At 40.2% G+C, this 27,967-nt stretch overlaps 1 protein-coding gene across 4 annotated transcripts in view; it reads right to left on the bottom strand.

Moving 5' to 3' along the window:
• Positions 1-27,967, bottom strand: part of Astn2 (astrotactin 2) — a 972,600-nt gene that overhangs the window by 336,842 nt on the left and 607,791 nt on the right. For all 4 annotated transcript variants that reach the window (XM_040757328.1, XM_040757329.1, XM_040757330.1 and 1 more), the window contains one exon: positions 15,075-15,263. In XM_040757328.1, coding sequence (XP_040613262.1) covers positions 15,075-15,263 — 189 coding nt within the window. The remainder of the gene's footprint in view (positions 1-15,074; positions 15,264-27,967) is intronic.

Raw genomic sequence — 27,967 nt, 5'->3', positions numbered from 1 at the left:
AAACTGGGAGGCAAAGTGAGTGATCTACACAGACACAGAAAGAATTTTGTTGGGCATTAAAGGGTCACAGCCAAGGCAATGTTTAAGATGCAACAAAACTCTTACAACAAAGAATAGGCTAGAGAGACACACACCTAGGTGAAAAAAGATGGATCTGGCATTCCTTCTGTATTTCCGACTAGCTATTTCCAGACTAGAGGTCCCTGGGCTAGCCTATTCTTGGAATAGTTTCTAGAGATGTTTGTAAATTCTTTGCCATCTATTTAAGGAAGAAAATCTTTTTTAAAAAGTTTCTGGCTAGCTTTATAACATAAGAGGCTGTGGTTCTTAAGGATGCAAGAACAATCCCTTTAAAATGTACTCATTAAGGAAGCAAGGGCACCATGTCCCAGGTGCTGCGGGAAGGTGAAAGCCTAACGTTCATGGGTGCCAATCAGCTACCACAGATGGTCTAGTCACAGAACATACCTTTGCAAAGATGAGCACAACTCCCTTCTAGCACTTTTCCATTTGCTCTCTCTCAGTGTTTAAAACTCTTCTGCCCTTCCTCCCAACAGAATTTGATCAGACCTTGCCATAGTCTTGAATAAATTCTTCCTTGCCTACTTAATATTGTCCAGGGCAATGTTTGCTTTGACAGTTGAGTAGTAGATCAGAAACAAGCAATTTGGTAAAAACTAAGAAAATCTGAATAAGGAATCAGTATTTGTTTATTAATATTAATAATTATACTATGCAAATATATCAGGGGAAACCGCACACAGTATGTTTGAGAATTCTTCTTCATGCTGTGGCTTACTTATTAGTCCATGACTGCTTAAATAAGTAGAAATATTTTAAAAAGTAACCTTATCTGAAGCTACAGGAATTGTCATTCAGTGTAATAAACCAAACACAGAAAGATAAAACTGCATGTTGTGGCATGCAATCTTAAAGTCAAACCCCTGGAGAGAAACAGAAGGCTGCACATAAGAACATAGGACAAGTAAGGACTTGGTCAAGGGGACACGAAATCTCAATTATAACACATGGAGCTTGAAGTGAATTGTATATTTTGAACTGGTTTAAGAAGGATCTTTTGTGTGTCTGGTGTGAGGTGTATGTGTGTTTGGGTGAGGACATGTGTATGGAGGACAGAAGGTGACACTGGATGTTCTTTTATTGTTTTCCATTTTATTGTTTTGAGAAAGGGTCTCTCACTGAATCTGGAGCTCACCATCTCAGCTAGACCAGCTGGCTAGCAACTTCCTAGGGTCCTCCTGTGCTAGGATTAGGGATTGCTTTTGCCCATCTTTTTTGCATATGTGTTGGGGATTCAACCTCTTTACCAGCTGAACCATTTTTCCAGCACCACAAAGGCCCTTGTAATGTTCTCAATACAAGTTAGCTGATAAACATGTGGGGAGATGAATATGTTAATTAGCTTTGTTTTATCATTCTTTATATGTATAAATATACCTATATTAAAACATCATAATGTGCTCAGTAAATATGCAAAATTATTATGTATCAATTAAAAATGAAGTTATTAAACATGTAGAGCAGATGTCCTATTCAGGTATGCAAAACGCATATACTGTGGTATAGAGGCCATAGAAGCCTCACAAAGTACCAACTAAGCAAGGCTGTGATTCTAGCCATCATGAAATACACACAAGTCACTAGACCTCAGTGACTCTGAATTTCTTCTTTTGTGAACTTACATTAGTAAATATACTAGTAGCACTTCTTCAAGGGTAGTAAAACTTATTTTTCTATGTGTAAAAATATCTTAGACATCACATGGACTGTGACCCTTTACTACCCAACTGCATCCAACAAAATGCTATTTCTTAGTACTAAAATCCCTCATTGGGGAGAGTGCAACTTTATTTCAACTCTGCTCAGTGGGTATGGAGTAATGATGGGAGACAAAATTTTAAGGGACATAGACTTGGAAAACACAAGAAAACAATATATCATTTTCCATTTTACAACGGCTTTAGCCTCCAAGTCTTGTTTAACTTGAATCCCTAAAACATGGAGCATAATAAGCATGCAACGAATATTTATGTGTTGAATTACAAAGCTGAAGGAGAATTTAATGCAATTTTGCTTAATTTTCAAGCTATATTCCTACTCCCTTGCAAATAGAAATGCAGATAGGCCTCTGGGCTTACAGTTCCCAATGCCTGTGTCTGCAAAAATTACTAATATAGTTAGGGAATTAGTAGGGACTTATAAGTGTATCATTTGAAGGACTGTTCTCTGAGCTATGATAAGACACAGAGGACAAATTCTTTCCTTTCCTTTCTATTCCTTTCCTTTCCTTTCCTCCCACTCTAGAAAGCAATGAATACAGCTCAAGAAGCTCCAAGGTCACACAGACCTCTTGACAGATGGAAGAGTGGCTGGCTGACTCAACCAGAAGTAAGATTTCAATACACCAGCCCTGAACAATCCCAAAGCCTACAGCTTTGGCTCTTGTCTTGTGCCTACTAATTAACTGCTCACATTGACTCCATTGAGAATCTCATGTGACATAAAAATGAACGCTCATTTTGGACTCCTAAAAGCCACCTTTGAGGCATTCCACAAGATTATCATTAATAGTAATTATTCATATAAAAAACCCTAGCCACCCCCATTGGAGTTTTCTGTATTAATTTACATCCAATGCACTGTGATCTTATCTTTCACTGGAACTGTTATTAAATACATTTCTATTCAGAGCATCTCCCTGAAATGGAAATATTTCCATAAAAATAATTTTTCAAATATGCATGTGTAGGCTTATTAATGTGAGCTTAGAATAGACTTTTTCATCTCATTTGAAAGAATACAAAGAAAGTAATACCAATAAATTCACATCTCACATAATCACAAATATGACCGAATGCATATTATTGTACAACTTTCTAAATAAGCTGAACCTCAAAGATCCTTGAATTCATGTTAGAAAAATGTTGCTAACATTTGTACATATTTACAGAGAATTTTAACCTTATTTTTCTTATCATGTCTCCACTATTGTCCTATAAGGTAGGTACTGTAATGTCCTCTGATGTAATGACAAGCAAATTTAGACTCAGAAATGTTATTAGGCCTTGTAACTAGTAACAGCACCCTTATGCCAGTAATTACATGACCTTTTGACTGACTACCTATCCTCTGTCTAGAGGTACAATAACACCCTCCTGCCACCATCATCAAAGTTCTTCTCCTTCTTAGTGGAGATTGATTTAGGACTGTGTTCATGTTAAACACCCTCTGTGCTGTTAAGCTATGTCTCCAGCCCTGTCCATCTTTATTTTTTTCATTTTTCTATTTCATTTTACATTCCAGCCACAGTTCTACCTCCTACACCTCCTCCTGCCCCCCTCACCTCCTTCTGCTCCCTCAATTCTCCCTAGCCTAGCCCCAATCCATTTCTCCTCGTGGGTAAGGGCTCCCAGGAGGCGTCAACATAGCCTGGCACAATAGGTTGGGGCAGGGCCAGACCCCACCCCCATGCTTGAGGCTGAGCATGGCATCCCACCATGGGGTGTAAGGTCCAACAAGCTAGCTCATGGGATAATATCGTGGTCCTACTGCCAATGAGCATGGCATCCCAACCTAAGGGATGGGCTTCCATAAGCTGACTCACATACCAGGTTTGTATTGTAGTCCTACTGCCAGGGGTCCATCATCTAGTCCAAGCTTCACAACTGTCTCCCACATTTGGAGGGCCAATTTAGTCCCCTGGAGTCTCCACAGTTGTAGGTCTAGAGGTCATGAGTTTCCAGAAGCTTGGTTCAGCTGTCTCTGTAGATTTTTTCCAATACTATCTTGACATCCCTTTCTCATATATTCATTCCCTCCTCCCTCTCTTCAACTGGATTCCCGGAGCTCAGATTGGATCTTGGTTGTGAGTCTTTGTGTCTGGTTAATATATCCATATCGATTGCCATGCACAAAACTCAAATCCAAGTCGATCAACATAAATCTAACTATGTTGAACCTGCCAGAAGAGGAAGTGGGAAGTAACCTGGAATGCATTGATACAGGAGACTGCTTCCTACACCAGTTGCACAGACACTGAAAGTAACAACCAATAAATAGGACCTTCTGAAAAGCTTCTGTAAGGGAAAGAACACTGTCAATATGACAAAATGACAGCCTACAGAATGGGAAAAGATCTTCACCAACCTCCCCCATCTGACAGGTCACTGATCTCTAAAATTTATAAAGATTGCAAGAAACTAGACAACAAAATACAAAATTACACAATTGAAAAGTGGGGTACAGAGCTAAACAGAGACTTCTCACCAGAAGAACTTCAAATGGCCAAAAGACACTTAAGGAAGCCAACACCCTTAATCATCAGGGAGATGCAAATTAAAATCACTCTGAGATACCATCTTACACTTGTCAGAATTGCTAAGATCAAAAATAGTGAGGACCGCTTATGTTGGAAAGGATGTGGAATCAGGTGAACACTCCTCCACTGCTGGTGGGAGTCAACTTGTGAGTCATTTTGGAAATCAGTATGGTGGTTCCTCAGGAAAATAGGAATCAGTCTAACACAATATCCAGCAATTCCACTCTTGGGCATTTACCCAAAGGAAGCTCAATCATACCACAAGGGACATTTGATCAACAATGTTCACAGCAGTGCTATTCATAATAGCCAGAACCTGGAAACAACCTAGATGCCCCTCAACTGAAGAATGAATAGGGAAAATGTGTTACATTTACACAATGGAGTACTACTCAGCTGTAAGAAATTACGACCTCATGAAGTTTCCAGCCAAATGGATGGAACTAGAAAAAGCCATCCTGAGTGAGGTAACCCAGACTCAGAAAGAAAAACATGGTATGTATTTACTTAGAAGTAAATCAAAGGATAGTCAGTCTACAATCCACCATTCCAGAGAAGCTAGGTATCAAGGAGGACCTTAAGAGGGACACATGGATCACCCTGGGAAAGGAAATTGGATGGGATCTAACGGACAAGCTAGGGTGGGGGCTAGTAAGGGGGAAGAGTGGGGGGATGAAACAGGAGGGAGTGAAATGGCTAAGGCGGGGAGGGATGCAGTAGAAGATCAATGAAAGAAATATGTTAGTAGAAAGAGCTACTATTGGCTTAGGGAGAAACCTGGTGCTAGGGTAACTCCCAAGAAGCCACAAGGAGGATGGCAGCTAACACTCCTAGCCATAGTACAGAGGATACCTGAACTGACCTACCCATGCAATATGATTGGTGAATACCCCAATTATCATCATAGAGTCCTCATGCAGTAATTGATGGAACCGTCTTTCTTCTTAACCTACTTGCTTGATGTTCTTGTCTATACATTCCTGTTCTGTTACATCCCTGGAACATTTTTCTCCATGGCTAAAAGTTACTGAATCCTCTGAGTCTTCCTCAACATCTCTTTCCGGGTCATCTTCACTGCTACTCTCCCACAACAAAGATGGGATTTGATGGGTTACATAATGATTCCTTATCCTCCAGATATTCTTCCATCATGATCCATAGCACAATACAAAGTGAGTTTGGGCAGTGAATGATTCATGCATGTGAGAATAAAACCTTTAATTATCACTTGCCTTTTGTCGTTGCAAGTTCTTAATGTGACTCAATATATTACAAGTATTCAAGACAAATTTGACAAATGGGGATAAAAGGAAAAGCCAGCTGAACCTTGGAGTCCAAATGCAGTCCTTTGCGTCACAGCATCCTATCTCACAATTAAGAAAACAATAACAAATGACTTCTGAGGCATGAGCTCTTCTAAGAGTAAGGTACCAACCATGCCTTAGAGAAAAGCAAATGTTATAAAAATTTCAGTGCAGTGGACACCATTAACTAAGGATGCATAATGCTTGGCCAGGGCGTGGGTTGGCTCATACCTTTGAAGTGTTTATTTATAAAAGAGATGGCTAAGCACATTAGTGCATTAGCAGTGTAAACAAGATCATAGGGGGAATGGCAGAAGATACTTAGGAGAACAAACTGCCTGGAGTCACTTTGGAAGCACCCATTATGAACAAACAATCACTGTGCTAATTACAATTGCTCTGCTAATTACAATTACTGTGCTAATTACAATCTATCCTTATCTGTTCTGTAGGTTCCCTATGGACTTTTACTTCTGAGTGCTTAGACCAGCCTGAGTTACTGCCTTCATTCGAGTGTAATGAAATTGCACTTCTTCAAAAATTGTCTCTGCTTCAGATGTCTCAATGACTCAGAGAGGTTTCTCCCTCCTAGAAAAAGTATGTAGTCAGGGATTTTGAAGCCAGAACATCTAAAACAAAATGAAAAGATGGGGAGGGAATTGTGTGCTAACTCAACACAGACCTTGCTGGTTCTGTTGTTTTAGTACCTTTTACAGATGGGAGGTGTGAATTTAGGTTTGTTGGGGAATATTTGAAATACACTATGTACAGTTTGGTGTCCTCAGTAAATAACCATGTTCAGTATAGTGGAGATGCGTGCACTAAGAAGAAAACTTGATACTAAATTAAACTAGATCTCTTTCTTTTTTCTCTCAGTATATATAGAAGGAAGATTACAGAGGCTTATTTTTAAATGGATTGCAACTCCGTGTCTCTTCCTCTTCCTTCTCTACACACACACACACACACACACACACACACATACACACACACACACACACACGCACACGCACACACACACAACTTTATATTTTCCCCAATTAAAGTAGTAGTGTTTGTGGTATGTAATCTTGTCTCAGTATTTTAAAAAGATGAAGATTTTACTTTAGCCAGTACACACTGTAGACTGGTTTCTATCTTCTCTCCAGGAGTTGGAATTATTATCTCTCTGCCTTAAAGTAGGCTGCAATCTAACTCTTTGCTGTTAGCAGTAGCTTGCTGTTACTTCCAGTAATGGTCAAAATTGCAGCGTGAGCATGTAAAGGTGGTTTGGATCTGGGTCTCAGCTATGGTTCTCCTACACTGGACAGGAGTTTCCTTTGTACAAGTGACTCCCACATCAGAGCTGTTTTCTGAGTGTCCCTGTGCTCCTCAGTGAGCAGGGTGTATGGACACCAGCCAGACTTCACTGTATTACACTCTGAGGACCTATTCGGGAGAAGGGGAAATCTATCTGCCCTGAGGTTGAAAACTGAAACATATTCCCTGTACTGAGTCAATGGGGAAATGGTTATGGGAAAGAGATTCTATAGGAATCCGTTATTCTCTGGTGCCTTGAAATGCGGTGCCCAATTTCAGACAGGCAAGTGGAAGAGTAAGAATCCTTCATCCTCAGGCACCATCTAGGCATCTATGCTCTCCACTGAAAATAAAAATCTGTGGTCTAACATCTTACTCTTGAAAGTAGGGTCACAGATTCAGGAGTCCATTGGAAATTCTAGTTTTTAATACCCCATCTAAACCCACTCAGGTAAAGCTTGAATTTTAGGACATTCCCTGAGTGGCTAACATGCAAATAAAAGTTTCAGAAGCACTAGAATAGCCTGTGTGTGCTGAATACTAAGGGGACAAACGGAAGATTCCCACCTTTAGGAATGGTTTTCAAGTACAGTATTGATGGTAGGTATTCTATGCTTTATGGATCTCAGAAAAGCATATGACTGAAAGGCTTATCCTCACATATATACACATCTGACCATGTACACATATATACATCTGGAGACTGGAGACTGGTTAAGAGTGGGGGCCCGAACCTGGCTGTGATTTTTGATAGCATGCCATGTATTACTCCTTTCAGCCTGTCTACCCATGTCAGAAAGTGTAATAAATAACTGAGGTGCATTGCTCAGTGGTATAGTACTGTTTCAGCACTCAAAGGAGCTGAAGACTCAAGGACCAAAACATTGAGAAGAAAATAATATAATGGCCACCTTACTCTTTCTATATATCATGGGAGAAATATTTACCTATGCTACTCACAGACAGACACTGACAATAGTAGAGAATATGTTTGTAGCATATCAGCTATGAACAAGGGAATTAAAATGGATCTGAGGGTGTGGGAAGTCTGTGACAGTGAAAGGGAAGCAGGAAGTGAGCAGGACTGCTGTGCAGCGCAGCCAGACGCTCTGTTTCCATGGACTTCCTGTCTTGGTAGCCTGTGCCACGGCTGGACAGATCATCTCATATTTTCATTAGCATGCTGGAAGGAAGGGAGCAATTCGTCACTATTCAGCATCAGAATGAGTCCTGCACATCTGAGTCCCACATCCTGATGAGATGTATTTCACTGTAGGACATTCACATGAAAACAGAAGGGTCGCAGATGAAACAACACATTCAAGGTATTTATTTTTCCCAAACAAGGCTGTCTTCAGTGCTCCAGGAGGAAGCACCTAACTTCTGTTCTTTCCAACTAACCCGCCAGCTAGCTCACAGGTTTACCTCCCATGGATGCCCACAGCACAAAAGGCGGTGCCTCTCCTTCTACCTTGACAATTTCATGGAACATTCACTAATAGTCAGTAATGTGTGTGCACTCATTGTATGTGTGGACATTTGCAATATGTGTGTGTGCATTAATTATTGTATATGCACTCATTGACATATGTGTGCATTTGTAATATGTGTGTGTGCATTCATTAACGTGTGGGCAGTCATTTATATACGTGCGCATTTGTAATATGTGAGTCCATTAATGTGTGAGCACTCATTAATATCTGTGTGTATGAATTCATGAAGTTTATGTGTTGGGTGGGAGAGAGTTGAGAGGATGACTCTAGTCCCAGCACTTATCTCCAAACTAATTGAATCATGTAATTCATTATTTGTACTTCATATATACATATATATATATTCACACATACACACACATATATATATTTATGTATACACATGAGAGAGTCAGATGCTTTTTTCCCCATAACTGAGTTTTTTAAATTGTTTTAAGGCACAAACTCATGCATTTTGACATATGTGTGTGTCTTTTAAAACTATGTTTTCATATGTATATATATATGTGTGTGTGTGTGTGTGTGTGTGTGTGTGTGTGTGTTATAGTCAGTTACTTAACCTCATGAACCAAATCCCTTTACTACTGTAGTAAGAAGTTTTGAGAGTCAAGTTACCCTCCATATCTAAGAAATATGGCTGCTTCCTGGGGATAATTAAATGGTAGTGGTACCTGTTTAATAGCCTAAGCAATACAGGGGACTGGCAAATCCATAATGAAGGAGGAATCTTAGGCAAATGTCAGCTCTCACTAAGATTTTGCATGAATCCGGTGCAATTTCTGGGTATTGGATGCTCCCATGCCTGGCAACCCTACAACAGGGTTCATAGACTTACTAAGGGGTTCTTCGGTCAGACCAGATTCCCAAATTCCAGAGTGACTGGAATCCCTGTCAGGCTGTAAGAAAAGTGATATGATGGACAGAGAAACACTTTCCTACCCATTACTGAGGTTTTGAAATTGATTGTTTCTAAGGCACAAACTAGTGCATTTTGACATACATCCATTTCCTTTTGTGAAGCCAAATTAATGACCACTTCATAATAAGTACTGAAAAAAAGTCAAACAATATACTTTGTCATATAGGACATGACATATAAAAGCAGCATACATGATTAAAGAGGGGAAAAAACAAGAAAGAGAGTAAAGAAAAAGAAAGATCCAGAAAAAGAATATAGAATTAACCATCTCTCAGGAGAGAGCGAGGAAAAATAAAACAGTTCAGAATAGCTTTGGAGGCCACTTCATCTGCTGCGACTCAGTCTCCTCACACATGGAGCAAGTCAGCATTGCTAACCACGAAGGACCAGCTTTCCTCAACTTCTTAAAGAGAGCCCTTCTGTCTCACACAGTGTAGGTGGGTGAGTGGGTGGGTGCAGAATTCTGAAATCCCACCTCTTACCCCAAACTCTCTTCTTTTGCTATGTGGTAAGCAGACCAGATTGGAAGCTGCCTTCCTAGCAAATCTCTCATGAACCCGTGCTCTTCACAGGTCATTACTGAAGGTCTGTGACTACATGTCTGTCACCAACAGGACCACCTTATTTTTTTTATGAGACTTTTGCAAAATCTACCATTGTAATTTGCTCAGCCCTGGTCTTAAGCAACCTGTCCCCTGCCATTTCTAAGACTCCTGGCTCAATAATAGTTCCTGACTAATGTTTATCTAACTCTCCACAAGCTATGACTCAAGTTGACCTTTCTTCCCTATTGCAATGAAATAGGATGGATAGAAGAGGTTTGGAGTAAAAACAACAAACAAATAAAAAACCATTAAATGCCGTCAGCTTTATGAGTTTATCTCACTCCCACAGGTCTGCTGATCCCCACACTGATCAAGAACTAAGGGAAGGAGGAAGCAGATAGCATCTCTGCCTGGGTCATTAAGACCAATGCTGCACCAAAAAGGATTAGAAAGAAAGCCGGACCCCTGGCTGGGTTTAGGGGCAATTCTGATGTGAGATCATCGGCTCTTCCCATTTTCACAGCACTTGACATTTTGACTGAAAGCTTTTATGCCCATTCCCGTCCATTTGAAACGGATTCTTAATCTCTCTCAGAAACATGCAGTCTCTTACCTCGAGCCTCTCACAGTCTCTCGGGGGAAGGCACATTTCAACTGTTATATGAACACAGCGTCCTTCCTTCTTTTTCTGATTCAACCCTTCCAGCCTACAGACTGTCCCTACTCCCGCACTGGTTTTCTTCTCCTTCCTCATTTCCTCAACCCTTCCTTTGGCTGCTCTGGGCTAGCCTTTATTGTTCCCACCGTCCACCGTCGCTCCTCCTTCCACAGCTCTGCACCGTGAGTCTGACCTCTTTTCTCCACTCCTTTCCCTGCCTCTGATCCTTTTGTTCCACACTGCTGGCTTACACTGTGCTTACTACTCACACATTGCACACAGCCTTGCCCTGGCAGGGATAAATATATATGTATCTCCATCCTTCAGGGACAGACTGCAGCCTATATACAGCAGTTTGAAACATGGAGCCTCCTGGTGGTGCCCTTTGCCTAAGATACCCCAGGAGTAGTGCCTCTTCCCATGGCATCTGGCTTGTGACTGGGCTCTGAGTTTGGGGATGGAGCACATGCTGCCCCCAACGCATGATAATGCAGGATATGAGGACAGTGGCATATTCTCTTCTTTTCAGGACTTTGAAAAAAAAAAAAAGAGATCTGTGGTCTGAGAGTTAGGAATCTAAATTTCAGTTCCAGAGAAGTCTCAAATCCATGGCGAATACCAACATACAAACATCCATCTGTCTGGGCAACAAAAGGTTAGGCCTCAACGAGTCTGGCTTTGCGCACTCCTTTGACTCAGAATTAACTTAAAGGTATTTTGCAAAGTAATCCAGGTTGTTCTTTTGGGGGCTTTTCAAGGGAGGAAATGAAAACCCTTCCATCAGCAGGTGTGGTCATCTGGAGAGAAGCAGTGAGGAGAACAAGGCAGAGCTGTGCTGTCACGTGGACATGCTGTAGCCAGGACAGATACAGCTATCTCAAGCCCGGCAGTTGTCAGGAAAGAAAGCATGTGGCAGGACGGCTGGAGGAAGGGCCTGCGGGCTACTCTCTAGGCTGGACCAGAGAGTACTTGGAAGATAATGGGAGGAAGGAGGAGGAGGTGAGAAATGACAACTGTCTTTGATGGTGAAAAACTTGACGGCTTCTGGATCCGGCTGGACACAGTAGCCCCTGTCTGTCCTCTCTTCAGGATTTAGCAGCTTTGTACCCATTTAGGTCTTCTGTTTGAATTAACTTCATCTTGTAAAATAGAATAAAAACTGACACATTTGATGATTTCTCATGGGTCAGCAGACACCCCAGTAGTTACCATGAGAAATCAACCAGCATCCAACAGGTGAAGTGTTTATCACCATGACTAGCACCTGATAAAATGACGCCATTAACCATAGGGCAGAAGAGTTATGCTTGTCATGGGGCTGAGACATGCATCCAAGTGTACCTGGGGTCCGTTTTCTGATCTCTTTCCAAGTATCTATACATGTAGGACTTTACAGACCCTTTCTTAGATAAGAAAATGCTCTCGTAGCTGTCACTGAAGATGCACTATTCTTTGCTAACCTTTCAAACTCTAGTTCCTATGTCTGTCCTCCCCAATATTCTTTATTTTTCCTTCTAATTCTTCTTAAAAGGCTTCATATGACTACTCTGTGGAAAACACAAGATTTTCTTAGAATGCTGCTTTATGAATTAAAATTTGCTTTTATTCTTCAATTGTGTATGTCATCTCTTATTCTTGTAATTTCCCTCCTCAAAGGAAAAGGGTAATTTATTTTCCCCCCTTTGGATTACAAGCAGCATTATTCTATCCATCATGATACTCAAGACATTTTTGTTAGCTGCTGAAATTATGGAAAGCCGGTTTTGTACAATCTCAGCTTTAGGTAACAGTTCATATAGACAGTTCTTCCATTTCTTTCACAGACTCTCCAATGAAGTCACATCGAGCTTTGGTTTGAACACATGAGCAGTGAAAAGAACTGAGAATTAGAGACTAAGACTGTTAAAACTTACACCGAGGCTGCCAATCACTTGATTCACTCTTGAATTCTCTTTCAGTCCTCCCCTTCCTTTGCAACTATTCACTGGACCTCACAATTTCTTTCTCAAATCCCCTTTCTCTCTATTACAATTTCTATCATCTTTAGTTGAAGCCTGCAATACATTCAGTCATGTAACTTCCACAACAGACACCTGACTGACACCCCTATTTTCACAGTCTTTCACACAGCCTACTTTCCACACACCCTCCAGTGAGGTTGAAAAATGCAATTTATTCATGGCATACTCCCCTCTTTGCATGATTTAAGAGTTCCCCCATGCTTGTTAGAAAACAGACTTGGTCTGACACACCCTCAGGCTCGCCTCAGATTCAACTCCTATCATTATTTTTAAATCTTCCCCCTCAACAACACTCTCATTTCCTGAAACAAGGAAACTTGTTCTCTTATTAGAATAATTATCTTCCATTGAAGCCATTTCTAGTGATAAGTTCTATTTGTCTGCAAATTATTTAGCTAAGTGATACTTCATATCAGCAGTCAACTCTAATCCATACTATTGCTATTAACCCAACAGAGGCACACTTAACTCTGCTCAAACCATAGTAGAGTCCACTGTTAATTGTTTAAACACATAAGGTCCCTGTGCCACCAAAACTAAGTGCCAAGGTATCTGATGTTATGGTGTGTCTCATTTGCATCATGTCCTTAATAAGAAGCTTGATACCTCTGGTGGTATGAATAGGAATGGCCCCCATAAGCTCATAGACTTGAATGCTTGGTACTGTTACAGGGAGTGACCTTGCTGGAGTAGGTGTGTCTTTATTGGAGAAAATATGTCACTGAGGGTGGACTTTGTGTTTCAAATGTTCATGCCAGGTCCAGTTTCTCTCTTTCTCTTTCCTTGCTCCCCCCTGAACCAGATGCAGCTCCTTTCCCAGCACAATGTTTTTTTGAGCACTGTAAATCCTGCCATAATGATAATGTAATAAACCTCTAAGCCTGTAAGACATCCCCAATTAAATGTCTTCCTTCATAAGAGTTGCAATGGTCATGGTGTCTCTACACACCAACAGAACTTTGACTAAAACAGTATCTGAAAAAAATCAGCTGTCCAGAGACCCATGCTGTGACCACAAAGATAAATGCTCCCAAAGAATTCACATTTCCATTCTCATTCTCTAAAATGGGAAGTGAGGAGATGAAATGAATTAGAAGAGCAAGGATTTGGAGTCACACTTAGACCTGATTCTGAACCTCACTTGTCAGTCACTCCAGTCACTCAATTTTCTGGCACTAACACTTGAATAGTAAAGGAGAAAGTGAGGCCACTCAACAATGTTCTAATTCACCAAAGTGGCAGTGTCTGTGATCTCTACTTTTCTAGAAAGGAGGTTTATTTAAAGTTATTTTAAATTTGTTTCCCATTTGTGGAAAGAAAATAACAGGACTATACACCTTAATAGACGGTGAAGTGCTGAAATACTTGAGGCATATGTTGAATTAAAGCTAATGGCAATATCATTGTTATTAGAAGTAAGAGTGGAGAAAAGATCAGCAAAGTGATAGTGAGAAGTAATGGTGTTTTTGGTATCAAAAACAGTGGAGATGAGTTTAACATAGGCTAATTCTTAATGAAAAATGGCCAACCTGGCATTCCCACTACAATGATTGATTTTATTAATAAGATGATGGATGGGATGATGATATATTGCTGTGGATTCTTATAGTCTCTACAGTGATAACAGGGACTCTGCTTTGTTTTCATTGGTATTTATCTAAAATCATGGGGCCTTTTGCTGTTGTAAGAAAATCTGCTTTTCCACATGGATCAAGACTTCTCACTCTATCCTCATAGAGGCCTTTAGGAAAGTGTAAATAAATTCCATCCCAGTCCACCCTTTCTGAATGACCTTGGTTTCTTCAGCTGTCCAAGGAAGCCCTTCACATAAATCCCAAATGCTGAGTCTTTGTATAACTGAGCCAAACCAAGCCATTGTTCTCTTCTTTCTCATTGAATGAGTGTTTCTTTTAATTACCCATGTACTACTGAATCACTGACAAGGAAAAAAGCTTTTATTGTGTTACTAGGGTAAAAAAGCACTTCCTAAGTAGCTCTACTGAGATTTGAGGAGCATGTATATGCATGTGTAGGTAGACAGAGAGGGAGAAGGTGAATAGTGAGGGGGACAGGTGTTTTAGGAGCATTCTGGAAAAATGTTTAACGCAGAATGTTTCTAGGTGATAATATTTTATTTTATAATTCACCAAATGTCCTTATTTTTGAATATTTTTAATAACATCTATAGGATACTTAGGGTTCAATAGACTAAAAGATTAATTAAATTGTTTAAAATTCCATTAGGTGTACTAAGAGGATGGTTTAAGGTTGCAATTAAAGTATGTTACAGAAATAGAAGAATAGAAGGGTAGAATAAGTTTTAGATCAGTGGAAAGGCATCTGACAGAATACATTCTGGTAGTCATTAACTTTCCTTGGAGGCTAATAGCCGACACAACAGGTTTCTGTTTGTCCTCACCGCTGCTTTCCTCCTGAACCCAGACTGTGCCAGGGACTATAAATCTATAAATGTGCAAGCAAGCACCTATCCCATACCTGAAGGTCATTTGGAAGACTTGGCCTTGATTTACATGCTGGGTCCTGTTGTTGTAACCATGCAGCATTTCTCCAAAGAGGGTGTCATTGAATTTGGAGTCAGGTTTGAGGCACTTGGGTCCCTCGCAGACATCCGAGAGCATTAGACAGGATTTGCCATCAGGAGCCAACTTGTACTCCTCCACACATCTGCATGACAAAACAGCCAAGAGTTAACTCTATCTGCTAGCTATCCCCATGGATGGGACCTAAAACCAGGGCCTCCTTTGCCTAAAAACTGGTCAGAGTTTAAGCATGGAGACAGCTATTTTGGTTGGAGCCTATCTAGGGCACTGGTGTCTGGAGAGAAGCACATTAATCCTGAAAATTGATAAATTCAAAAAATGTCATTCGTGGCATTTTAAAGGAGTCGAGGGGGGACACTGGCATGCACATCCATACAAAAAGTAGATGTAAGAGCAGTTTTCTATGAACACAGAGTTTAAAAGCACAACAAACAAATTCACAGGGAATTATCAACTAGTTTCTCAAATAAGAATCTATTCCCTATGTATCTATCAACCAAGGTTGAATACAGTAGAAAAAAATTAAAGTTTGCATTGCCCTTGTAACAAAGGTGACCCACCAGGATCATGGATGGTACACACAGTTACAAAAACAACCTCTGTTCCATTTTCATTGTTAGTAGTCTTCCCTGGTCTCTCAGTGTCTGACAGCCAGATGAGCCCTTGACATGCCTTCGAAGCAAGGGGGTGCTCCTGTGTGGTCCAAACAGACATCCGAATGGAGAGTAGGAATAAGATTTCCCATTGAAAGATGTTTGCAGTGGAAAGGGGTTTTCTGATACGACAATGGAACACTGAGGTGGAGGAGAGAAGATAGAGAGAGGGGAATGGAGGTCTCTATACCTGAAAATTAACATAGAAACTAGCAATATTGAAATAGACACCATTTCTTGGTTCTTTTGTGACTGTGTACACAGAGAACCTGTGCATAAATTAACAATCAGGCAAGAGAATAAGCTGCATAATTGTAGAGAACCGGACAAATGTGTGGTTTGCTGCTTGGGGCCTGTGGACATGAGAAGTCACTTACTTTCTTTGGTCCCAGGTAGGTCCTCTCATCTGGCCATAATTCACTAGTACACCATAGAATCACATGATATGTCGACTATAAAAATGAGACTTTAATGACACTGTCAAATTCATTACAGTAGAAGCAATCATGTGGTGTTCTATGTATTAAGCCTGTCCTCTCCACTGGGCAATTCATATATTAATTTTTAACAAAATAAGTAAAATTAATATCATTCCCCCTGTTGAACACATTATCAAAAGAAGGATTCAAAGATGAAGCATATTATAGAGGGGCATAGAAAGAGGGGCAAAGCTGGTGTTCAAGTTAGCAGTTTTTGCAAACCTGGTATTCCCCAAGTCTAGTATTTTGTATTTACACTTGAGCCCGGTTAGAGTGTTTCATTTGAAACATCGTGCAGCATGCACTCTCCCCTTTATCTTTCCTCCCAAAGACAGTAGAGATTACTCGAATTTCACTGTAAGATGACTCAGGAACTCACAGGACAAGTTAGTTAGTCTCTGTGGAGTTGTTTGGATGGAAAATGCAGCCATGGTGCTGAGCTTGTAGCTGATGGATGCTGGAAAATGTAGCTATGTTTCTGGAAGGCAGATGAAGGCAGAAAACACACAAGCTGCACTGACAACTCGACTCAAGATCACTCTAGTGAAAAACCAGGACAGTCTCATGCATAAAGCAGGCTGTCGCTCTTTCATGATTGCCCTCTGGTTGTCCAGTGTGTTGTGTTGAAGCTTTGGTGACCTGTCTAAATATCACAATTGCCTCTCCAAAGTTCAGCAGGGAGCTCCCAGAAAGAGGCCTCCTCCAGGATTCTTGCTGAAGTCAATTGCCCACCTGCCATCTTCTTCACATCGGTTAGATACAAGTAAATCCTGCTCAACACAGGTTCAGCACCAGTGAACTGACTGCCCTCCAGAGTGCAGCACGTACAGCAAGTGCTCCATAAAGTCTAATCGCACCCATTATCCCTGAAGGCTCCCAGTCAATATGAAGAGATGGTTTACTTAGTAAACAGGACAGGATTTATTCTTCCTATCTTTCTTTACCCATTCATATACACAAATACCTGTGTAGCTGTGATTAAATATACGCTTGTAGTAAATGCGTAAACAGACTCAAAGTATGTAAAGTAAAATGTGGAACTTTTTTTCTATTCATTATTTCCTGAACTACTGTCATCACTATTATCTGCTATATTTCCTATTAAAATGCCTCCAACTCATTTAAATACAAATTTACATAGGAATATCATATACAATATACATAGATATGCAAACACAAACATATGGTTGGTTATATATATGAAAAATTCACAAAATATTTTCATAAGATCTGCATTTGTATTTAATGTTGCTAGAGTTTTCTTTCAAGCCAGTGACTTATGGATCCATCTTTAAAAATGGCTATTTGGCACTGTACAGTACAACTGCACCATGATGCTTGTAACTAATTTTTATTGATGGGCACTTTGGCCATTTGTAGCTATTAGTTTTTGCAAATACTGCCAGAATGAAGATCTTTGTAGATATATTACTGCGCACATGTGTGTGTTCTGTAAGACAGACTCTTAGAAGAGGGATTGCTGGGTCAATGGTTTATGAATTTTAAAATTTTGATAGATCTACTAAATGGCCATCTGTAGAGGCTCTACCAGTTTACAATACCATCATTGATAAATGAGGTACTTGATTTTTCTACATCATCCATGTTCATTATTGTCGCTCTACGATGGGAAAAATAACTCATTCCTCTTTGGATTTGCGCTTGATGATGCAGCCTTTTCTGTTTCTGTTTCTGTGGATGATATTTGTGCTTTGACCATTTTCCTGTTATGAATACATCTGTCCATTCCTCATCAGGTTGTTCACACAGTGTGTATTTTTTGGATGGTAACTTTACGGGCCATATATTTTCAAACTTTCTTTTACTCTAGGCTTATGTTTTAATCTTAATTTTGATGTCACAGAACCTCTGTGAACTGAGTTTTTTGCAATGTTTACAAAGCCACAGGATAATACAACTGCCTTTTTGTATGTTAATCCAGTATTGTTAGTATTTTCCCATTTTTTTGTTACCTCACATTCATGAATTTTATTTTTGTGAGTGGTAGGAGTAATTGTTTCACTTTCTTTTTTATATTTTAAGAATTCCAAGCATATACATATAGTGTTCGTTTCTAATCTACCCTTCAGAATTAATTATTTGAAATAAACAACTTTAATTGAGTTGAAATGCCATTTTTATTATATACTAAGCATAAATGTGCAGAAGACATGCACAGTTGAGTTTGTTTTATATTTATTATCTCTATATCATTAAAATAGGTGGTCCTGAGCCATCCAACATGGGTGCCTTGAATCAAACTCACTTTTAACCACTTAGCCATCTCTCTAGCAATGGGTGGAAATTGCTTATTCCACATCAGAGAAACCATCTTGCACCCTTTACACTCTGTTCTCTTCTTGGTCATGCTGTATAACATACACCAGCCCACCCCCATGCTTCCTTGTAATTGAGTGGAGGAACCATGCCATTGTATTCTGCACAGTGGTATCTGCATGAAACAGAGAGTCATTGCTATACTTAACCTATTCAGAGTATGCTGTGTTTTTTTAGGTTCCCTACACTTTGCTGTGGGTTACTTGGAGAACATACATTACTGATAAATACTGTACAATGAATGAGAGCTGCCAAATAAGAGATCACATGTTTATGCATACTTCTGGTTTGGTGGAGGGTTAATTTGTTACAGCAAAAAAGCTTATCTCATCCTGACTATTACAGCAACATCATGATTTAGAATCTCCCAATTTAGAAACATAGTTTTCATGTCTGTTCATCATGTATTTTTTAAAAAGACTTTCACTAAACTTTCAAATTGTTTTATGATGAGATTTTTGGTTATGGGAATATTCACAGCATTTACTGAAGACACTATACTTCCAAGATTATAATTATGTAACTTGCATATATTGAATCCAAGACAACAAAGTTTTAACCCTAACTTTGCCTCTCCGGAGCTGTGTGACCTTGGAAAAACTGCCACCCTCTGTACCACTTTTGCTTATTTATAATGCAGTACCTGATTACAGAGCCACAGGACCAATGAAATGTATCATGCTTGTATGTCAAAAGTTTCTATTACCTTAATCTTTTCCATTTCAGAAATGTCATAGTTAGGTTTCCTATTACCATGAGAGAACACCATAACCAAATTAGCTTGGGGGAGAAAGGGTTTACTTAAGCTTACAACTTAGGTCATATTTTGTCACTAAGGTAAGTCAGGGAATAAACTCAAGAAAGGAATTTAGAAGCAAGAACTAGTGCCATGGAAAGATACTGCTTACTGGCTTGCTCTCCAGGGCTTACTCAGTTTCTTTTCTCATAGTCTCCAGGACCACTTTCCCAGAGATGGCATCATTTAGGGTGGAATATGCCCTCCCACAGCAAACAAAAAACAAGAAAATGCCCACATGGATTTGGACAGGCCAATCTGATGGAGGCAATTTCTTAATAGATGATTCCAGCTTTTGTCAAACTGACAAAAACAACTGACCAGAACAAGGGAAATCTGACATTAGAGAAATGTTCAGAGATCTACAAGGATGACCCAACTAAGAATCTAAGCAATAGTGGAGATGCTACCTTAAATGTTCTTCCCCTATAATAAGATTGATGACTACCTTATATACCAACCTAGAGCCTTCATCCAGTAGCTGATGCAAGCAGAAGCAGACACCCACAGCTAAACACTGAGCTGAACTCCTGGAATCCAGTTGCAGAGAGGGAGGACTCATGAGCAAAGGGGTCAAGACTAGGCTGGAAAGAGCCACAGAAACAGCTGACCTGAACAAGGGGGAGCTCATGGACCCCAGACTGATAGCTGGGAAACCAATATAGGAACGACTCAGAAACTAATATAGGAACGACTCAGACCCCTGACCGTGTCAGATAGGAGGCCTGAGCAAATCTATGGGGCCTCTGGTAGTGGATCAGTATTTATCACTAGTATACAAATGAACTTTGAGAGCCCACTCCACACAGAAGGATACTATCTCAGCCTACACACATGGGGGAGGACCTAGGCCATGCTCCAAATGATATGTCAGACTTTGAAGATCCCTCATGGAAGGCCTCATCCTCCCTGCGGAGCAGAATGGGGATAGGATAGGGCGCTGGCTTGGGGCAGGGAAGGAGGGAAGGGAGAGGAAATTGGGATTGACATGTAAAACAAGCTTGTTTCTAATTTAAATAAGAATGAAATGTGATCACTTTTCTCTTGTATTTTGCTATTATTTATTTTGTGACTTGATTTTGGTCCAGTCCAACTAATTAGTTCTAATATGTCCACCAGAATTCCCTAGGTGTTTGGCCACATATTTATGTGTCAAGGTTAAAGCAAAAGATGGAAAATTGTCCTTTTTGTTTCTTTGAGTTATACATATTTAGCTCTCTTATTTCTACATTTTCTGCCTGTTTGAATTTTCTACATATTCATGACTCCAACTTGAAATTTGTATTTTCTAAGACTGTAATATGTTTTATCAAGGTTTCCATGTGTGTTGCTATAACATTGTACACCATGTTCTCATTAAATCGTTTTGTCTTTTATGTGACTCCAGCTCTGTCCTTTGTTCCATTTGCTTCTTTCTAATGTATTTGTTTGTGATGCCCCACCCCTTTAAGCAAGCTTTCTGCATTTTATTGACATGTCTTTTCCTGGTCCTGTTTCATTCACTTATCCGTTTATTTTTATCACTTCTTTCCCTCTGCTTTCCTTATTTTATTTTACAGTGTTAGCTTTTCCTTTTCCTGAATCCTTGAGTCAGATGCTTCATTTTCAATCTTTCTGCTTCCTCAGAAAATTCCATGGAGTTTCTCCCTGCAGCTTTGCCTCAATGCTGTCTGTCTGACATGTGGCTCTCTTTCTTCTAAGGAGGGTCATTTCAGGTTTGCCTTTCATACACAGGTACTACTTAGAAGGTAGGCTCTTATTCTCTCCCGGCTCCTCCCTTCCCTCTCTTTTGTTCCCCTTCCTCTGTCCCCTTTCCTCCCTCCCTTCCACCCTTCTCCACTGACACACATGCACACACACACACACACACACACACACAGAGAGAGAGAGAGAGAGAGAGAGAGAGAGAGAGAGAGAGAGGTGTTGATCTGCACCTTCCATTGTGCTTGAGGAAAGGTCTCTTGTTGTTGGTCACTGTATATTCCTGCTTCACTGGAAGCAGGCAGTAGTGTACCAGGCTTTATGTAGGTTCTGGAAGTATAAACGCAGACCCTCCACTGAGACATCTCCACATCCCAGTAGACAGGATGCTTTTGTTCTATTGTTTTTTTTCTTAAATTTCTAAATATATCTGTTTCCTTTTCACTGTTAATTCATAACAGTAAAGGACCTCAGTCTGAGAAAGTAGCATGTATAATCTACTTTAGAAAATTCATTGAGATTTCACACTAGCTTACTTAAGGGAGACACAGGTATCAAGTTTAGATTTTGGAGCTAATTACTCCTGAGTTCACATAGAGGCTGTGCTATCACCATCTATATGACCTGATCACATCTATTAACTTTCCTAGGTTCAGTGTCATAATCCATTAAAAAAGGATAATTGGAGCCCTCATCAAGAAGCTGATGTGAGAATTAGAGATAACTTGGAGGCAGTATAATACTGCACTTTTCATATAGTAATAAACCAGTGTATCACCGATTGCACTGGTTATGAGTATTGTCATTTGCCTGTAAAAGGCCAGTTACACTCTTGCTTCTCTCTAGATCCAGGTTTTCTTAAAGTTGCAATTGACTCTTCCTTCCTTTTTCTTTTTTCTTGTCAAAATATAAAATTGGGAATACTTAGTGCTGTTCATTAAGAATTAATGATATGTACAATTCACATTTTATATATGTAACTAATATGTATAACATATAATCAAAATACACGCACTGCATATATGTTCATCTGTATTTGCAAAACTCAATCCCATATCCGCAAAAGTACAGATGCACAAACACTTTATAGCCCACCTGATTTGCTACTTACAACCTATAATAGATGTATTAAATATGTGCTTAACCAAACAGTGACTCCATTAGGGGGTTGTAGAACCTCTTCGAGTGGAAAGAAAGTTATGCCACTGGAGATGAAATGCCCTTGAGGGAGATACTCAGATTCTAGCCCTTCTTTCTTTCTTTTGCTTCCCTACCATTGTGAAGTAGGCAGCCTTCCTTCTCTGTCACATCCACCTGCCAGTCATGCATTGTGCTGTGTGCGACATACCCGATGCAACAGGACCAAACATCCACACAGAGACCTCTAAGATCATGAGTTCTGATAAGCCACATCGTAGTCAAATAAGACCTTAAAGGACAGCAGCAAGAGAACTGAGTATCAGTCCCCAGCAGCTGGAAAATACAGGAGGAAGGCTACTCAAGTCTCCAGAATATAACCAATGAGGCTAGTGCCTATATTTGAGGAGTTTTGACAGTTGGAGCTATCAGGTAGTACCCTTGTGTTGTTCTTAGTTACTGAATTTGTGGGGGTTCACCTCATGGAGTGGCACTTCCCTGCTTCCATTGTCAAAAGAGAAAACCAAGGATCAGAGACGAGAAGGGGCTTCCTGAGCTACTTAACAGTGGTGTTAGGAGGTGGGCCCAGGGTGTCATTCCTCAAGTACAGTGGATGTGAGTCTACGTGCACAATTTTAGCATCAACACTGCAGATTCCAGGGACTTCTCTTTTACTTCAGGGTGGAAAAGGATTATGGTTCAGCAAGAAAGGAAGAGAGAGAAAAAACAAAATAGCCCGGGGCAAGCTCTGTAAGACCCCATACACCCAGGGCAAAAACCCAGCTTCACAAAGGCGAATGATCCTCTGAGTTTTGAAATGTGAACAATTCTCTCCCTCGGGGCACCTTAGCACACAGAAAGATTTATGTGACGGTCTGTTTAGCTGTTGCTTTCTTTTTAAATTTTATTTCTGTATGATGCCACATAATTATACGGCTTCTCTAGAACATTCTGTTGTCAGGGAGGTTTTTTTTTTTTTAACAGAAATTCAAAAGAGCGTAGGCTCACAGGAAAACAGCCAAGATCTGCATGAAATTATATATTTATACATATGCCAAATGCAAAACATAAAATAGGTACAGACACAGAGTGGGCATTTAAGCTGAAAGCAATGACTGTGCCTCTTTTAATATGCTCATCACATTGGAGGGATTACAGAGCTGTGTGGGGATTTGTAAAGAGCCCCATAAAACTTCCTCTGTGTCTGGTCAACAGCATGTTTGTTTATTTAACCTTCAGAGTAAAGTGGAGAGATGGGCACTTTTGTTTTTGCATTGCCTTTGGAAAATCTGAGTCTTGGGAGAACTGACTTCTTTGACCAAGGTCACATGACTACTTGGCCAAACTAGGACCTTGACACTGGCCAGCTTTCTCCACATTCAGGGGTCTTCCACATTAGCATAAATTAACCTTTCTAACCCTCTTGCTTTTTTTTTTCTTTTTTGGTAATAAAAACCAGGAACCTATAGAAGAAAGTCGAATACTCAACGTACACACTTTTTCAGTTTTATTTTTGTGATTTCTGAATTGCTTATTCCATCATTTCTCAGTGGTTTATGGGATCGATAGTATTGTTTATTGAAATACATAAGCTAGAAAGTATTTCTAAAAATAAATAATGGAATCAAATCCTTACCGAAAGATTGAAAATAAAAAACAGTGAAGGCTAAATGGAAGGGAAGGAAATGCACACCAGAGACTTGGACCAGATGGCAGTGAACTTAGACTATGTTGACCATGATGACATAGGTACAAGCCATTAGCCATGTACCTCAACAGTTTCATTCCCATTATTTAGTGTTGCAAGAGCATCTCTTATTGGGGTGTCTTAATATTGGCCCAATATTAACCAAAATGAAGACCCATAAAGTTTTTCTTCATATAGTCTTGATCCAAGTGTTTTACTTAAAGAAAAAAAAGAAGTCTGTAGAAAAAAACATTTTGGAAGTAATGTACTCAAATCTATCTGGGAAAGGGTGAGAGAAAGCAAAGGAAAGAGAAGGAAAAGAAAAGGATTGGGGAGGAGATAGAAGAGTACTGAGGGAAAGGGAAGATGACAGTTTCCATGGGACACTCTAGACTAATTAAATAGAGACTTTATCTGCTCTCTACAATTATAAGAAACACTGGCATTTCACACTAGAAAAGAAAAAAAGAATAACATTTCAACTCTGTCAAAATCATTGGTAAAAATTAATTTAATTTTAATTCTCTAAACACATGGAGATATGTGTATTTTACTATAGACATATATTTCTCCTCAGCAGAAGTCATCATATCATTGACCACCCTCAAATACACTAGGAACCTTGATGTGGGATGTTCCTTTGTATGCTGTGAATATGTTTTATTACCATTGGTTAAAAAAGAAGCTGATTTGGCCAATAGTCAAGCAGAATAGAGACAGGCAGTATATATAAGCAGGCATACAGGGAGAAGAAAGGCAGAGTCTGGGAGATGCAAGCAGTCACTGGAGAAGCAAGATTTGAGGTAATAAGCCATGAGCTTTGTAGTGATACACAGATTAATAGTAATGGGCTAATTTAAGTTATAAGAACTTGTTAATAATAAGCCTGAGCTGATAGGCCAAACAGTTTGTAATTAATATGAAGTCTCAGAGTGATTATTTTATAAGTGGCTGTGGGACTTGGCAGAATGAAGAAGTTTCCATCTGTAGAACCTAAAGGACAGACTTTCCTCTATGAGCCATACATTCAGTGTAGACAGAGGCTCTGTCTCACCTGGTCCCACAACCGTTTAGTCCCAAATAAACACATGGAGACTTATATTAATTATAAACTGTTTGACTAATGGCTTAGGCTTCTTATTGGCTACATCTCTCTCAATTATTAACCCATACATATTAATTTATGTATTCCTACATAGCCTCATCTTACCGGAAAATACCCTGCGTCCTATCTTACCAGAAGCTACACAGCATCTCTCTGGCAGCTTACTTTCTCCATCCTCTCCCCAAAATTCTCCTTGTCTGGTAGCCCCACCTATACTTCCTGCCTGGCTACTGGCCAGTCAGTGTTTTATTTATCAACCAATAAGTAAAATATACAGAAGAACATCCCCCATCATTCAGCTGTTGTGTTTTTTGTCAATCTTTGACCACTTTTCAGAACTAGCATTTCCCAAAACCTATAGGAAAGTGCCTTTCAAAACCCCTGGGCAAACTCTATGTGTTTCCCTCAATTTGCTGATAATTTGAAAATGTTTAACAAACAGCACACGGCCATAACGTCTGACAATAATCCAGCTTTCAGGTATTCAAATATAGCTGAGTTGTCTAACTTGTTGAGACCCTAGATTTCATCCTTCGCACTAAAAATTCCCTCTAGCATGTAGGCAGGCATCCAGTGTTAATTCAGTATTGTGAGTTGAATGTGAAAAGAGACCCCCAGGGGCTCATGTATTTGAGCATTTCTCTAGCTGGAGGTGCTGTTTACTAAGGCTCTGGAGCCTTCAATAGCCTACCACCATTCCTGTTCATTATCTACTTCCTGGCTGCGGACACAATGTGACCAGCTGCCTCCAGCTCCTGCCACCAAGGATGGACTGTATCCCCTTACACTTAGAGCCGTAATAAACCCTTCCCATATGTAGTTGCTTCTTGTCTGGTATTTGGTTCAAGCACTGAGAAGAGTATCTAATACTATGCGAGGTAGAATCTACATCCTTCAGCTCAGACGCAAAGGGAGAGAGCTCTGGTTTTAGCCCATCAGGCAGAAAGTGACGAAACAAGTGCTGAGTGTGTGACTCTATCCACAGTTTACTAATGCTCAAAATCACATCCAGTGTCTCCACTCCCTGGTCCAGCATTGTCTAAAGCCAGAGCAGATACTGGTTTGGGGAATGAAAATAAGGAATCCCCGTCAGTACTCATGCGCATTTGTCTGCTCTCCCTTCCTAAACCATGTAAAGAGAACATTCAACCCAATGGACAATTAGGATGATTCGAGGATGGCATGTTTCTGAGCCAATGTGTATAAATTCTTTTAAAACAAATTTTATATGTCTGAGTTTTGTCTGCATGTATGACCTTTAAAAAAAAGTGTCCATAGAGGTCAGATTAAAATATCAGATCACCTGGAACTGGCATTAGAAAAGATACTGGGAACTGATCTTGGGCCCTCTACAGGAGCAATTGGTGCTCTTAACTGCTGAGCTACCTTGCCGTCTTGTAAATATATTTTCATTGAAGTTGGAGCTGAGAAATCCTTGGAATAGTTCAAACTCCTACCTTTTCCTCTGAAGAGTAGTGCATGTGGCTGTGAGCCTCAATTTTCTTTTTAACCATCCAGAAAAATATGGAAACTCCAAACCTGCTGGAATTCTCAACATTGTTTACATGGGAGCAAGTGGATAAATGTCTTAGTTAATAACACTAAGGAACTATACACACCCCCCCAAAACAGATTTGAAAATACACAACAGAATGTTTTTCTCAAGAAAAAGACCACTATGTAATCTACTGTATTGTTTTCGTAACTGTTTACTTTCATTTGCAAGAGGCACAAAGCTGAATTTATTCTGTTGAGTGACTTTCTCATTTCAGACTCTCGGCACTATTTTCTCCTTTTCCCTTTCATTGCTTATATATACTCCTGTTTAACCCTGTCTTTATATTAGCAACTTAAAAAAACTGCATGGGGTTTACGTGGCTAAAATTATGCTCTCTTGGAAACGTGTGTGGTAGACACTGTAAACACACCCACACAAACACAGTAGGTACCTGCAGTTGCTAGGCAACTGGCTGGGGTCCTCACAGAAGTCAGTGCTTCCCCATCTATAAGATTCATTCTAAATGATTAGTTTAGAGTCCAGTGGCTTCACAACCTATGGCAAAGCTTCTGCAAGCCACCAAGCTTACCTGGCCTCTTCTCTCACACATCAGGACCAAGCCAGGGTTCGGCAACCTGCTCTTGGTGTCCTCTTTGTCCTTGGTGGACAAGAACCCGTGATCAGTGCTTCATTATACATTGTTGGCATCGAAGAAATTCCCAAGCACAGGGAGGATGCACCAAACCCAAGGCAAGCAAATTCCCTCTTTCAGCTGTCAGAGTTTTGAAGAAGCCCTTGCTTAGGTCAAGTAGTAGTAGGAAATGGTGGTAGCACAGACGCCTTAGAGGTCTGAGCAAGAATGACTTCCACAGGTTCCTAGATTTGAAAGCTTAGTCATCAGGGTTGCACTGCTTGAGAAAGATTAGGAGCTGTGACCTTGTCCTAGCACGTGTGTCCTTGTTGGTATAGGTGTGGCCTTGTGGGAGGAGACGTGTCACTGGGGACAGGCTTTAAGGTTTCAAAAAGTTCATTCCAGACCTAGCCTCTTCCTCCCTCCCTCCCTATCTCTCTCTCTGTCTCTCTCCCTCCCCCCCTCTTTTCATCCCTCTATGCTTATGGATTAGGGGTGCAACTCTCAGGTACTTCTCCAGCACTTAGCCTATCTGCTGCCAGAGTCCATGCATGACGATGCTGACTCACCCTCTGAAACTGTAGGGAAGGCCCCAGTTAGATGCCGTCTTTTATGAGAGTTGTGTTGGTCATGTTTTCTAAGACCGACACCCAGGTGGCTAAGAAATAGATTCTTTTTTAAAGGGTACAAGGTATGACAGGTAAGTCAGGAATTCAGTGAAGTCCCATAAATAGAAAAACATGCACTGGGTGTGTCATTCTGGCAAGAGACTGGCAATCTGGATAGTTAACCAGAGATCCAGTC

Source organism: Mesocricetus auratus, unplaced genomic scaffold (genome assembly GCF_017639785.1).
Source record: "Mesocricetus auratus isolate SY011 unplaced genomic scaffold, BCM_Maur_2.0 Super-Scaffold_100014, whole genome shotgun sequence".
Taxonomy (NCBI): Eukaryota; Metazoa; Chordata; class Mammalia; order Rodentia; family Cricetidae; genus Mesocricetus; species Mesocricetus auratus.
The sequence above is the reverse complement of the archived record's forward strand: the minus strand, read 5'-3'. Positions and strand labels throughout refer to the sequence as shown.